The sequence below is a fragment of the Spermophilus citellus genome (assembly GCF_964194105.1).
Source record: "Spermophilus citellus genome assembly, chromosome: 1".
NCBI lineage: Eukaryota > Metazoa > Chordata > Mammalia > Rodentia > Sciuridae > Spermophilus > Spermophilus citellus.
Genome location: NC_138182.1, coordinates 114,693,825 through 114,707,645, shown reverse-complemented (window position 1 = coordinate 114,707,645; position 13,821 = coordinate 114,693,825). Strand labels below are relative to the sequence as shown.

Here is a 13,821-nt window from a genome sequence, read left to right as displayed (position 1 = left end):
TTTGCACCCGCATCCAGAGGCCCCTGTGACACTGGGGCTGGACATCAGTGCTGTTGACAGCGGCTCGTTCCATGGTTTGGAAATGGTTTGAGTGCTCCTCTGCCCTGGCTCCGTATGTGGAAGGCAGTCCCCTTGTGAGGTGCAAAGAGGGAGGAAGCTTGTCCACCATGGTTTTGGTTTTCAGAGGTGGGCCTTGGGAAGGTGGCCCAGGCTAGGCAAGCTCATGACTGAATCCTGGTGACTCTGTAAGAGAGACCAGAAGAGACGTACACCCATCCCCTGTATCAAGCCCCGTGGTGCCCTGCACCACCCTGGGACTCTGCTGACAAGCAGGCCCACCCCAGGTGTGTGCCTTGACCTTAGGCCTCCAGAACCACGGGCCACAACAAATCTGTCTTCTCCATGGCCCACCCAGCCCATGGTGTTGTGTCATTAGCAACAGAGAACCAAGGTGCTGCCCCCACCCTGCACAGCTTGTAGGGGAAGAAAGGCCCGGATGCTGAGTCCGATGCGAACACCACCCGGTCTCCCAAACTCACTACAAACACTAGAGGAACACATTGCACCACAACTGCAGGGGTCAGTCACATGATAGGAAATTTTCAAATATATAGTCTGAGGGGACTTCCACCATACAAGCCATCTATCATTGGACTGTATACAGAACACTAAAAGCTGAAATAACAACAGCACAACCATTTGGTGGAACAGAAGACAAAGTAGACTGGCTATTACTGAGCTCAGCAGGGGCCACCAAGTTTCCTGGGGTCCAAGTCATGGGGCAGTGATTGTGTCTGCTGTCTCCCTACATGGACACAGGTAAGCTTGGGAGTGGGAGGAGAGAGGCTCCCTCCAGGCCATGACTCCTCAAGCACAGGCCTCAGGGTTCTCTGAAGTAGAAGCAGAGCTGGTCCAGGGCTCCTTGATATGGCCCTGGTGCCTCAGTGCCCATGTCCCTGGCCCTGATCCTGGCTCTGGCCCTGGCCCTGTGTTTGAACTGAATGCTTTCACATATTTGGCTGTTTTCAAGGTCTTGTTTTGGGTGTCTCCTGCTGACTTTTTTTTCTTCTTTTTTTGACCAGTTCTTACTGTTGCCAAGGCTTGCCTTGAATGTTTGGGCTCAAGCCATCCCCCTGCCTCAGTCTCCTGAGCAGCTGGGACTGTAACAACACCATACCCAGCTTCTTGATGACCATGCCCAGAAAACAATTGTGACTGATTTGCAACAAAAGTGTTCCTTCTCTTGAGCTTCTAGTTCAATCTGATCAAAATGTGTTTTGATATTACCAGTCAAATAAAATAACATCGAATTTACCGCACAACCCATAGAATGCATTGTAGCTGAGACTCAATCTCAGATTTCATATTTTTATGTGACTCAATATATTCTTACTTATTGTCTTTGTCTTTATAAGTGTTATACACTAAATCATATATCAATACTTGCAGAATTTAAAATACAGACTTCATCTGTTTCATTGCTAAAAGCAAGTTTGGCATCCCTTATCCCTTCCTGGGGATTGTTCTTCCCTTGTTTTTCTCTACTGATGGAGTTGACATCCAAACACCAGTTTACTATCATTGGCCCTGAAGATCCTCCTTCAGTCATTTCTGTGTAGGAACATTCCTACCTATGGGTCCCCTCCAGAGCCCACACCTGTTGGTGTTACACCTCCAGGGGACATTTCCAAATCTATTAGTTGACACTCTGTGAGAGGAAGGAAAGGGAATGGATGCTGGATAGGAGTATTCTTCCCTGCTTTGTGTTTTAAATCTCCATAAGGAAAAGAAGATTACTCTCAAGCAGGACTCAGACATGCAGACAGAATGTGGGTGTTGGGGCAGAGCCCAAGTCCAAGAGCCTTGGATGAATTTTCAGTTTGATTTGGGCTGTAATCCCAAACACTGTAACTCTGACTTTAGAGTTAGAAAATCCTAAAAATATAATTCTGGGCTGGGCACAGTGGTACATGCCTGTAATCCCAGCAGCTCAGGAGGGTGAGGCAGGAGGACTGAAAGTTCAAAGTCAGCCTCAACAATTTAGTGAAGTCCTAAGCAGCTTAGTGAGATTTTGTCTCTAAATAAAATGTAAACAATGGCTGCAGATGTGACTCAGTGGTTAAGGGCCCCTGGGTTCAATCTGTGATACCAAATTTTATATATATAAAATTTACACACACATATACATATATATGTATACATACATATATTTCTAGAAAAAAAATTAAATTCTTTAAAGACATCAAATTGCATTTAAAAAAGCAGATTTATTTGAGAAACATGAAAACACAAGAGAATACTTCGTAGGCCACTTTACAGAATAAAATAGGCAATAACAATATACACATTTTTGCAAACATGAACACTCAGATGTACTAACAGTCACGGGGTTAGTAGCTACAGGAAATAAACAATATTACAAAGAAATAGGTCAAAAAGCAAAATATATAAATGTATTATCACCATGGTTGGTAATTGTGCACATTCAGGTTTATAACTGCAGTCATCTGAAATACTAAGTCTTTTCATGAGATTGATAAAAACTGAGATTGGTTACCACTGAATATGCAGTCACTCAGGGAGCCCAGATCTTGAGAAATTGTCTTTTGTAAATACAAAAAGGGCATCTCTTCATTTATTTTACGTACACACAAAGTCAGCATGTCAATGCATTTTCTCTGAGTCAAATTTGCACAAAATGAATTTGAACTTTCTCTAAAAGTTTTAATACAACTTATACCTCCAGTGTTGGAAGTGATGCTAAGATAAAATAAATAATATAGAAAATTGTGATATGGTAGTGTGGTGCACCCCCTTTTTTCTAGTACTGAAGGCTTTATGCATACACTGTATATTTGTAAAAATGATTTGAATCCCTTTAAAAGACATTTATTAGAGTGTCTGCTAGGGGTCAAGCATTGCTGTTAGGGATACAGCGAAGAAAAGAACAGGGCAACCCACTCATCCTTTGTGGAGGTCTCAGTCCAAAGAAAAGAGAAAGTCAGGCTCAAGCAGTGCTAAAAATAAATGCACCATAAACCAAATTTCAGGTTGTGGAAGGATTATAAGACAAAAGAACTGGCCTTATATCAGCATTATATCAATAAATTGTCTGTCTGCATTGCTCTCTGTTTTATCTCCTCTGCAGACCTTTAGTATGCACAGTAGACACAAAATAACCACTTAAGTCTCCAATGTGAGATCAAGAACATACATTTGAACTGACTTCTTTTACTAAGGTATTGTCTTTGTGACAAAACCTCCCATAAATTGTGGTGCTGCCCATGATTCTGAGATACAATCCTGAATATAGCACCCCCTTTTTTTCCTATGGGATTTGCAGTTTGGGGGAATTCAGCTTGTAATATTGGGGATTTTAATCTTTTGAGATTGCAATTTTGGGAATTTTAGATTTCAGGGATTTTTGCTCTTTGAGGATCTCAGCATTTGGGAGTCTGTCTTTTGAGATCATGATTGACACCCTTTGGGGCCACCGGAGTGCTGAGAGCAGCCTGGCATCATGTCAGTGTGTTTTTGGACTGTTGGGGGACACTCATTGTGCTCATTTCAGCCTTGTCCAACTCCATACTCATGAGCAGGGCCTGCGAGGGGGAGATCTCTGAGTCAGGTCTCCTGGCCACTCACGCTGGATGTGCCTCCATGCCACAGTTCCTGGGGCCGGTCCACCAAAACCACCGTGGGGAGAGTCCCCAGCACCTCTCTGACCCCCAGTCAAGTGTAGTGGAGGCTCAGCCCCTAGCAGAGCAGTGTGTACGCATATGCCCTTGCATGCACACTTGCCCTTTCACACAGAGACTCGTGGACCAACTGAAAACTATTAGGTTTAAAACAGTGACAAAGCAGAGCCGGGGAGGCCTGAAGAGCTCCCGCACTGGCTGCTTGGCGACAGGGACTAATGCAGGGACTGTCAGAAGAGTGCAGCCTTGCACAGAAGTTACTTCTTTAGGGACATCTGGGCAGATGTACAACCCTGGGTAGAGCGACTCTTGTTATTGACACCTAGCTTAGTATTGATCCTGTGGTCAAGAATCATTTTAACAGAACAAATTATAGACTTCTCTTCATTTTGCCTCAAGAAGTCCCCTTGCCTCCATGTCTTCAGGTTAGATGACTGTGGCACGTGTGTTCTTATTACAAGGACATTCCCAGGAGGCTCCATTCTCTCTGCAGAACCTCTTTCATCTGTTGCTAGGCTTTGACACATGCTCACACAGGCAGGCAGAAAAATAACAACCACCAACTCAGGTGTACATTCATGACCCCAGGGCCCCTGCCAGAGCTGGGACCAGGGAGAGTCAGGGTCCACCCTCTCCAGTCCCCCTCGGGTGCTACCTCACACACAGCTCAGGTGTGACTGCTGTCTCTTGTGCCTCCAGTGAAGGTTGTGGCTTTGGCATCTGTGAGGGTCACTGGTAGAATGTTGGGGGCTGTCTCCCCAAGGTCAAGCACCATTTGGGGACCAGAGAGTGTACTTTGAGGGTTTGTGTTTAGACATCCCCTGTGTCACTGTCTCCATCCTGTGTTGGGCTAGAGAGGGGCTGATGGACAAGAGACAAATTCCAGTGGTGTAGTCTAGGCATCTCCTTCTCTCCCTCTTGAGGCCTTGGTTTCCCTATCTGTTCAGTGAGGATTGTGAAGCCATTTCCATCTTTAAAGAAAAGAATCAGTGCATCCTGACCTAGGCTAGCAAGAAAGGATGCCTTATGAGGATAGTGGCCTACTTACCCCTTTGCCTAGACTTGCAAGACACCCAAGAGCCCAGGTTACCTCTAAATACACAAGGAAAGTGGTCGACCTGAAAGGACTGATTTTGAAATCAAACACAGATAATGCCTGTCAAGAAAAACATTTTCACATGCCGAGCCAATAACAGAGCGTGCATTACGTTTCAGGTGCAGTGTGTGGTGGAGATCCCTGCAGAGGCCAGCCTGGCCCCTGCCAGTGGCTCCCAACCTCACACCTACAGGTGAGACACCAGTGACTGTTCCCCAGGTATTCCTAGCCCTCACTCACTCTCCATTAAAAAGCCAGGTGAGGGAAGTCTCAGTGGCAGGTCTCTGCTGTGGCGAGGGGAAGCTCACAAAGTGGTGGGGGCTCTGGGCCAGGACCCAGCAGCCATCAGCACCGTGTCTGGGTACCCTCCACAATGACACCCCTGGGGAAGGTGTCAGGCTTCTGCCCTCTGAGCCTGGGACACCAGCGCACTCATGCTGACCCCAGAGGGAGGGACGTGGGGCCAAGCCTAGGAAGCCTGTCTGTGGGTTCAAGGAGTGGCACTCACTATGCTCAAGGGACCAAGAATGTGGCCCAGCTATGGTGGCTGAAGAGAAGTCTCCTTTATCTTTGTGCCAGGAAAGAAAGCGACTGCAGCTTTTTACAAAACACACCCCACTGTCCATCTCCTGAATTTAAAGAATTTCAAAGACATTATTTCAGTGTGTAAGGATGCAGATTCAGTTCATGTCCAAGGAGGCCAGCTTTACACAATGTAGGAGCCAGGCAGCAGCACCTTCATCCTGTGGGACTGAGGCCCTCTGAGCACAATGTGCGAGGGAGGAAGCCAAGGGGAGGGGAGCTCCTGACAGGACAGAGCATCCTCCCCAGACCCTTGAGGCTGGGAGATTAGATCATGACAAAGCAGGGTGTCACTTTGGACAGTCCTTTGGGACTGGAGGCCAGAGGGGTGTGTCAGGAGGTGAGCTCAGGACCTGGGAGGGGCCAGCATCCCCATTGCTCCACTTCCCTAGAAGCTGTTCCATCACACCAGAGCTGCTTCACCTCCCCAGAGCTGCTCCACCTCAGCAGGGCAACTCCACCTCCCCAGGGATGCTCTACCTTAGAAGGAAGAAGAGGTAGTGGGGCAGCCTCAGATGTGACCTGGCATGGTGGGGATACTGACATTACTCAATTCCCAGGTCTACATTAGGCCCCCAGGCCCAGAGCTTGCTTTTGGGGGGCCTTCACTGAAGATGGCAGAGTTTTGACAGGCCTCTAAATGGGCTGCAAGATCAGTGTCCCCCTTGGCATGTCTGTGTGACCCTGAGCCACTGCAGACTGTTGCACACCTGGCACAAGTGCTCACATTCACAGGGCCTCTCCCTGGCCCCACAGTGCCCTGTCCTGGAGGGTGCAGGGCCCTATTAGCTGGCATCCGGCATCTTCCCAGGACAGCTCCCATACCAGCTGGGCACCTCTTCCAAGGGGGCTAAGAATTGGGGACTTGCCACCCCAAAGACCACCTGGTGAGGGGACCTCAGGAGAATGAACCCTCAGCAAGTGCCAGGTCTTCTTGCAACTCAGTGTCCAGCCTGGCTCTTTGCTTCCAGTAGGGCCCTCTCAGAGGCTAGAGTCTGACAACTTCCCATGGAGGTCAGGTTTCCAAGTCAAGCAGTATGCCTGGATGGTTGTGAGGGTCACTTCTGAGAAATAGGTAGAAAGTCTGGACTGTGGTATATGGGTTGAGGAGTCAGGGTCCTGGTTTAGCCATGCCCTCCTTTGAGGTTAGGCCCAGTGTTGAGAATTCAGGGCTTCTGTGGCCCCGGTCCATTTGTCATGCCCCAGGAAAGGAGCACATGGCTCAGCCTACCTGCATATGCAGCTGACATGCAGGGAGTCCATGTGGCCTTGCTGACATTCCAGGAGCAGCTTGCTTTGTAGGGTGCCAAGGGTGGGTCTCTGTTGTGTTGCCCTAACTTCATGTTTGGGATGCCGAGGCTCCCTGTGGTGGGAGAGATGGGGGGAGAGAGGGTGCTTGGGCCTGTGTTGGCCCTGGGCCCTCATGATTCCAGGTGCCCAGGGGATGCATGGTACACCACCAGAAAGAGTCCCTATGCTCAGCCCCAACCCAGGAGCAGACAGAGCCCAGGAGGCAAGTCAAGAGGAGAGGGGCCTGGGGAACCTCTCCCATTCTGCTGGGTGGAACCTCATGGGGGTCAAAGGAAGTTAGATCTTAGTGGGTCCAGGAGAGGAGATTTCTATAATTCCATAAAGTCCTACTGTGCTCAGATCAGATGCTCTTTGGCCACTGAAGTGGAAAAAATGCAGTCCTACTCCACCCACCCAAGGTCAGAGCAAAAAACCATGAGGTCACAGCTATGCAAAGAGCTCTCCTGTGGGAAGGCTCACCCTCTACCTCCTGGGAGGCTCCTGTCTTCAGGGGCCATGCAAGTTAGGAGCAGCTGACCCCATCCTCCAGGGGCTGGACTGTGGGTGAGGGGCTGGTTGGGTTGCCTCTGCCAGACAGGCTCGCTCACCAAGGAGAGTTGGGGCCCTGTAATCAGAACCAGCTGCACCTCCCTTGTGCTGGGGGGATGGGGGAATGTGTCTACAGGAAAAGGCCCCATGGGCCTAGCTCACATGACCTTGTCAGGGAAGACCTGCTGCAGCCTTTCCTATCACAGTGGGGAAACTGAGGCCCTGAGCTCAGCTGCAACAGATTCCAGTCTGGAGGCACTAGTTACCCTGTAGATCTGAGACCACTCCTGGACCATCCACCTAGAAGAGAGCAGAACACAGCCCTCTAGGGAGAAAACAAGACGTCCGCTGGCCCAACATTTAGGGAAGACTGTTACTGTGTCCTTGGAGGGGCTTCTTCCCAGGCCCAGCAGGTTCATGCTGTTGGTAGCAAAGATGAGGGTCAGCCTGAGGATGGGCATTTGATTTACAGCCCCAGAGGAACAAGCCAGGCCCCTGGAGGATACTGCCACCTGCAGCTGTGTGAGGCGGCCACGCCCAGAACTTGGTGACAGATTAAACCAGGTCCAACTGCCGCAAATTGGCTGTGGATCAGTTAGTTTAGGCTGTATAACAAACCCAAATCAAAAGTGATAGAACTCAGTAAGTTCAGCATCTCAAGAATCTATACAGAGATGGATATGCCAAGAGCAGGAAGCAGCAGCAGGAGGAGAAGGAGCAGGGCTAAGAGCACAGTGCAGCGTCCAACAGTTGTTAAGACTCTTTCTAGAACAGTAAACTTACGAAAATGTTAGCCAGGTGCAGTGGTGCATGCCTGTAGTGCCAGCAACTCGGGAGCTGAGGCAGAGGATCACAAGTTTGAGGGCAGCCTCATCAATTTAGCAATGCTGTAAACAACTTAGTGAGACACTGTCTCGAAATAAAAAATAAGGGCTGGGGATATGGCCCAGTGGTTAAGCATCCCTGGGCTCAATCCCTGGTACCAAAAATCATATCGTCATTCTATTATCATATTTAAATATTAAATATTTTCCAGTGTTCTGTGAGGTTTTGCCCTGCCTGTTTTTTGAAAACACTCTGTATTTCCTTGCAGTATCACTTGGCCACAGTGGAAATAGTTATTTTCAGGTTTTGTTTTTTTGGCTTTTGGCAGTGCTTACCAACTTGAATCTGGGATTACCTGTTCAATACAAATCCATTAGTAATAATTGTGTCCTACAGAAAAGTATGTTGGGCTTTAAGAAGTTGTCTCAGAGTGTATTCATGCAGCTTGTAAGGTGGGGTAAGCTCAGTGCAGAGTGCTTGCCTAACATGCAAGTGGCACTGAGTCCACCCCATACCTACCCACCCCCAAACACAGGGAGAAATAAAGAAAAGCAGACGAGCATCCCTCGTCTGAAATGCTGGTCCCAGAAGTGTTTTAGATTTCAGATTTTTGGTTTTTGGATTTTGGAATGTTTACATACACATATTCATCTTGCAGGTGTGATGTACATCTCAACACACACTTCATGTATGCCTCAGGGCCACTTAAGAACAGTCTGAAACTCCTGTAGGCAGGACTTGTAGTGCACTTGGACTCTGGCTGGGACCTATCCATGAAATCTTATGTGGAATGTTCCTCTTGGGCTGTCATATCAACCCTCAAAAAGTCTTGGACTTTTGAGCATTTGTATTTCAGATTTTTGGATTACAGATGCTCAATCTGCTACAGTAAACAAAAAGGCAACTGTTCATAGCGTTGAACCAGAGGGGCTGGAGGGGCCCGAAGGCCCCGAGAAGTGGCAGCTTTATCGTACGGCTTCTGCAGGTACTGCCAGCGTTCCTACCTGAGTCTATCCAGGACACCTGAGCAGTGGCCATCAGGTGTTGGGCATTTCCCTTTCCACATCACAGTCTGTCCCAGTACTGTCTGTCCTGGGAAGACCCCAGTGCATTCTTGACCAAGTATAGACAGGGAGCCAGCTTTGCCCTGGACCATGTCCCAGGGGCAAGCAAGCAGCATGGGGCTCCAGGGGTGACCTAGGGGCCGTTCTGGCCCGAGGTGAAGCTAGATGCTGGGAACATTCCAGGCATGCTGGTTGCCTGGCCTTCCTCAGCAGGCTGGGAACAGGCCCGGCGTGGTGGGCGGTGCCTCCCAAGGCCTCTGGCTGACCCTGCACAAAGGCAGGGCGTTCCTCTGCCTCGAGGCTCCTGGACAGCTGCAGAGGTCACTTGGCAAGGCCACTAGGCCCTTCCTGACAACATTCTTTGAGGAGTCTTGTCTGGGTTGGGGGTGATGTTCTTGTGCCGCCCCAGGGTCAGTAATCTCGGATGCTCCCCTTGCGGAGTCAGTGTGTGTGTTAAGGGAGGGGTGATCATTTGCTCGGCAGGTCCATCCTGGGATGGATGAGTCTTAGCTGAGCCATGGGCAAACAACAGGCACATGAAAGTGGCTAGGGAGGTCAGTGTGGCCAGCCCAGCCCCTCTCCCTATCTCCTGTCCTCTCAGAGGATTGAGCCCCACCTGCACACACTCTTTTGACCACAGGCATCTGCCTCCGATTTCCCTAAGTTCAAAGGCAGACAGTTGGCAGGCAGCAGCGCTGGGTGGGCTGGCCTGCTGCTGGGTGTGCTGTCCCGTCTGGATTCTGGTCTGGGAAGAGAAGAGTCACGTCAGTCTGGCCCCCCTTCCTCCCAGCCCTGCTGTGATTGAAGCCACGTGTCAGGGCCGCCTGTCTAACAGCCGGCGATGGATGCAGGTGGGCCATGGATTCAGGGACCATCTGCAAGCTCCCACAGGCTGGGCATGTTCTCCTGTGGCCTGGTAGCCTCTGATTTATGCAAGGGCCAGCTGATCAGGACACCAAGCTCTGCACAGACTCGGGCATGGGAACTTGGGACAGGGCTCAGTGTTTCTCAACTGACCCAAAGGATGCCCATGGCCTTCAGAAAACTGCGGCTCCACAACCTGCAGCTCCTACAGACTAAGCAAGGCTTCCAGTTCCACCACCTGCCCAGTACAAGAGATTTTTAAAAGGTGCATGTGGAATACAAGTCCTAAGGGCTGTGGGGTTGCCTTATCCTACAGGGCAAGGGGGAGGTCAACCTTCCAAGGCTAGCCCTACAGCTGGGAAGAAAGGGCTTCTACTCCCCCCCCCCCTTGGTCCCAGGGGTTGAACCCAGGGCAAGTTACCACTGAGCTACATCCCCAGCCCCATTTATTATTTTGAGACAGGATCTTGCTAAGTTGCCAAGGTAGCCTTGAATACACAATTCCTCTACCTCAACCTCCAAGTCAGTGGGATTGCAGGCATGTGCCAGCCAACCTGGCTCAGGGCTTCTACTTTTGAGGCCAAGAGGAGGTATGGACCTGGAGCTGAGTCACATAGCTGTGATGGGTGTCTTCTGTTCTACAGAGTAGCCAAGGCAGAGTTATAAGGGAAGATACTGCAAGGTTCTAGTTGCCATCTCTGTAGTGAGTCTTCTTCCTGCCACCCTGGGTCACCCACACTGAATCTCCACCTTCCCTCCTGCAGCTGGCTTCCGCCACTTTGCAAGAACTTGGCATGAGCCTTTACCCCCACTTGGTGGGCTGGTCTCTGGTCCTTGGCCCCTGGCAGACTGTGGGAACATGAGGGTGAGGACACTAGTGGGGTGCTTGAATGGAGCTCAGGGCTGTTTGCATCCCACACCTTGAAGTTGATCTGGGGTGTTTCACATGGTGCATGGCTGACACTGTTAGTAGCTGCCCAGCTCTCCTATGGACCGCAGCCCTTGGCAGGGGCCCTCTTGACCTACCACACCCATCTACACTTGGTCTTCTGCCAGCCTCATCCTGTTTCCTAACTCAGTGCCAAGAGGGACACTGGCTTGCCCTGAAGAGCTTGGAAGGGGCCCTCCTGGAGCAGATCCAGGAGGTGGTCCCCCTGGGAAGGGTGTGGATGATGTGGTGGCAGGTGTTGGGGGTGCAAAATACGTCGAAGTGTCAAAGCATGTTGAGAGTTTGGGCGCAGGTACACAAAGCCAGTCAAGCTGGTCATCCCAAACTGGAGCACCAGGTGTGTGTATCTCAGGAGCGCATGCACATGGCAGAAGACCCATAAGGTATGGAGAGCCCGCCCTGCAACTCTCGGCTACATGGAATGTAGCCATCCAGTGGCTTCTCCCTGGAGGAAGCCCACAACTGCCCTGCCTTCCCCTATGTCTTGTCCAAAGAGGCCACAAACTTCCCAGGACACAACAACCTAGCCTCAAACCCTCCTGGGAAGGAAACATGCATTCCCACCTCAAGCCTCAAGATGTGGCCAGTTCCAGCCTGGGCTCAGTTCTCAGATCCATCCCCTGCCCAGGCGTCCAGTGTCCCAGCTCAGAAACCCCCTCTGGCCAATCTTGGCCCTGCCTCCATGTCTCTGTCTATGGAGGACTCACCTAGTGACCCTGGACACAGCTGGGTGGAGCAAGTCATCCTAGCCACAGGCTTCCAGCCTGCTCCACCCAAGCAGAAAGCATGGATAGTACCTGCTGCTGTCACAGACCAGAGGGACCTGGAGCACTGCTGTAGACAGAGCCTCCTCACTGACTCCTCCCCATCCTCCTGTCAGGTGGGCATGTGGGATCCTCCTCAAGAAAGGATACAGAGGCCCCATCAACTGCAAATTAAGGCAGCAGATGTCCCCAGCATGGAGTCAGGAAAGGATAAGGGTCCCCAGGAATTCTCCAGGGAAATGCAAATGCTGTACCTTGAGGGCTGACTCAGCAGAAGCAGGGATCCATTGTCAAACATTGGACTGTGCTCTGAGAACCTGCATTTCACAGTGTTTAGTGCAAGAAAGTAGGGAAAACAAGTCACTGCACAAGGTGAATGTATCCACATCTGAAGCCCAGGTCCCTGTAAGGTGTGGAGCAGGGTCAGCCCATAGCTTTCATCACAGCAAGAAGGGAACAAAAGTGAAAACAACTGGTGCACATTGCATCTGCAACATGCGGGGATTCTTGCCATCCCTTAAATGCAAAATAAGAAAGAGGAGAAAAGAAGAAAAGAATGAGGAAGAGGAGGAGGAAGAGAAGAAAGGAAGGATGAAGAAGTGAGCCCAGTATAGTCCAAAAGGGACATATAGACCCAGAGAGAAGCATTGCTCCTGCCTGGACTTCTGACCCTCTGTGGCCAGGCAGAGTTGAGAGCAGGGCCATCATTGTCCTCCTGGGCCATCCTGATGGAAGGCCTGAGCCAGGCAGCATTGTTTCCAGTGTGGGCTATTCTTGGCACTATTGGTGCTGCTGCTGGGAAGCTTGGGAGGGTTAGGGAGTTCAGGGCCCTGATATTACAAGATCTGTCTCCCCCACTAGACTGATGAGGGCCTTAAGAGAGACTGTGTGTACTCAGGGAAATCCCCTTGGTCCAGAACACTGGAGAGGGGGTTTAGACCTGGAAAGATCTCAGGTGGAGGGCAGAGATGAAAACTGCTGGGCAAGACCCAGAGTGGCCAGCAGTCTGGAAGTCTACTGAGAATCCCACTGTAGGTGTTCAGCCCAGATATGAGCAAGAGAGTCAGCTTGCAGGCTGAGAGAATGTGGGACGGGAGTCCCAGAGCAAACTCACTGCACAGTGAGAGACAGCATTTAGTGAGGTGCTTCAGTCCAGATAGATCCTGGAGGAACTTGAGTCAGGACACACATGGGCTTGGAGATGATAGACCAGGCTGGGAGATGACAGACCAGGCTCGGAAGTGTATGAGCTGGGCTGTGGACAATCTTGGGAAGTGGGAGGCAAAGCAACTTTCAGAGGACTTCTGAAAAAAACAGAGAGAGCTTTCTTTTCTAATATAGGTATTTAAAGCTATAAATTTGCTGGACACGGTGGCACATGCCTATAATTCCAGTGCCTCAGGAGGCTAAGACAGTAGGATCACAACCTGGGAAAATTTGCAAAACCTAGCCTTAAAATAAAAAATAAAACCCAGTACCTGATTAATTAATAAAGCTATAAATTTGCCTATAAGAACTACTTTAGGGGCTGGGATTGTGGCTCAGTGGTAGAGCGCTCGCCTAGCACAGGCAGGACCCAGGTTCGATCCTCAGCCCCACATAAAAATAAAGGCATTGTGTTATGTCCCTCTTCACCTAAAAAATAAATATTTTTTTTTTAAAAAAGAACTACTTTAGCTACATCTCTTATTTTTTGACATGGTATTCTTTCATTTCATTTATCTCAAAATATTTTTAACTTACCCTGTGGTATCTTCTTGGAACCCCATCCCCATCCTGGGCTACATAATAGTATATTGTTTAATTCTCACACATTCATGAACTTCCTCCAGTTTTTTCTGCTTTGCTTTTCATATTTATTTCTACTTTGGGAAGAGTACACATTGGTATAATTTCGATCCTTTTTGATGAGTTAAAGTTCATCTTTGACCTTGCATGTTGGTCTGTCCTGGAGAAAGTTCACATGTCTGGAGAAGAATGAGGATCCTGCTTGTTGGGTGAAGTGCCCGCCATCTTCTGGGCCTTGCTGTCTACAGTATGGCTCCCATCTGTGTCTCCCCACTGGACTTTGCTGGTTATTTGACACACTGCTGAGAGTGGATTTCTGAAGTATCTTGAGTGTTACTGTGTCTGCTTCTCT

General features: G+C 49.8%; 1 protein-coding gene across 9 annotated transcripts in view; it reads left to right on the top strand.

Moving 5' to 3' along the window:
* Positions 1-13,821, top strand: part of SNAP47 (synaptosome associated protein 47) — a 102,954-nt gene that overhangs the window by 71,866 nt on the left and 17,267 nt on the right. For 8 of the 9 annotated variants that reach the window (XR_014021021.1, XM_081285732.1, XM_081285737.1 and 5 more), the window contains one exon: positions 4,914-4,987. Coding sequence is in view for 7 of the 9 variants with exons in the window: in XM_081285732.1 (XP_081141858.1) it covers positions 4,914-4,987 (74 nt within the window). In the remaining 2 variants the exon portion in view is untranslated. Of the gene's footprint in view, positions 1-4,913; positions 13,620-13,821 lie in introns of those variants that run through there. The other variant, XM_081285739.1, reaches the window with a different exon arrangement.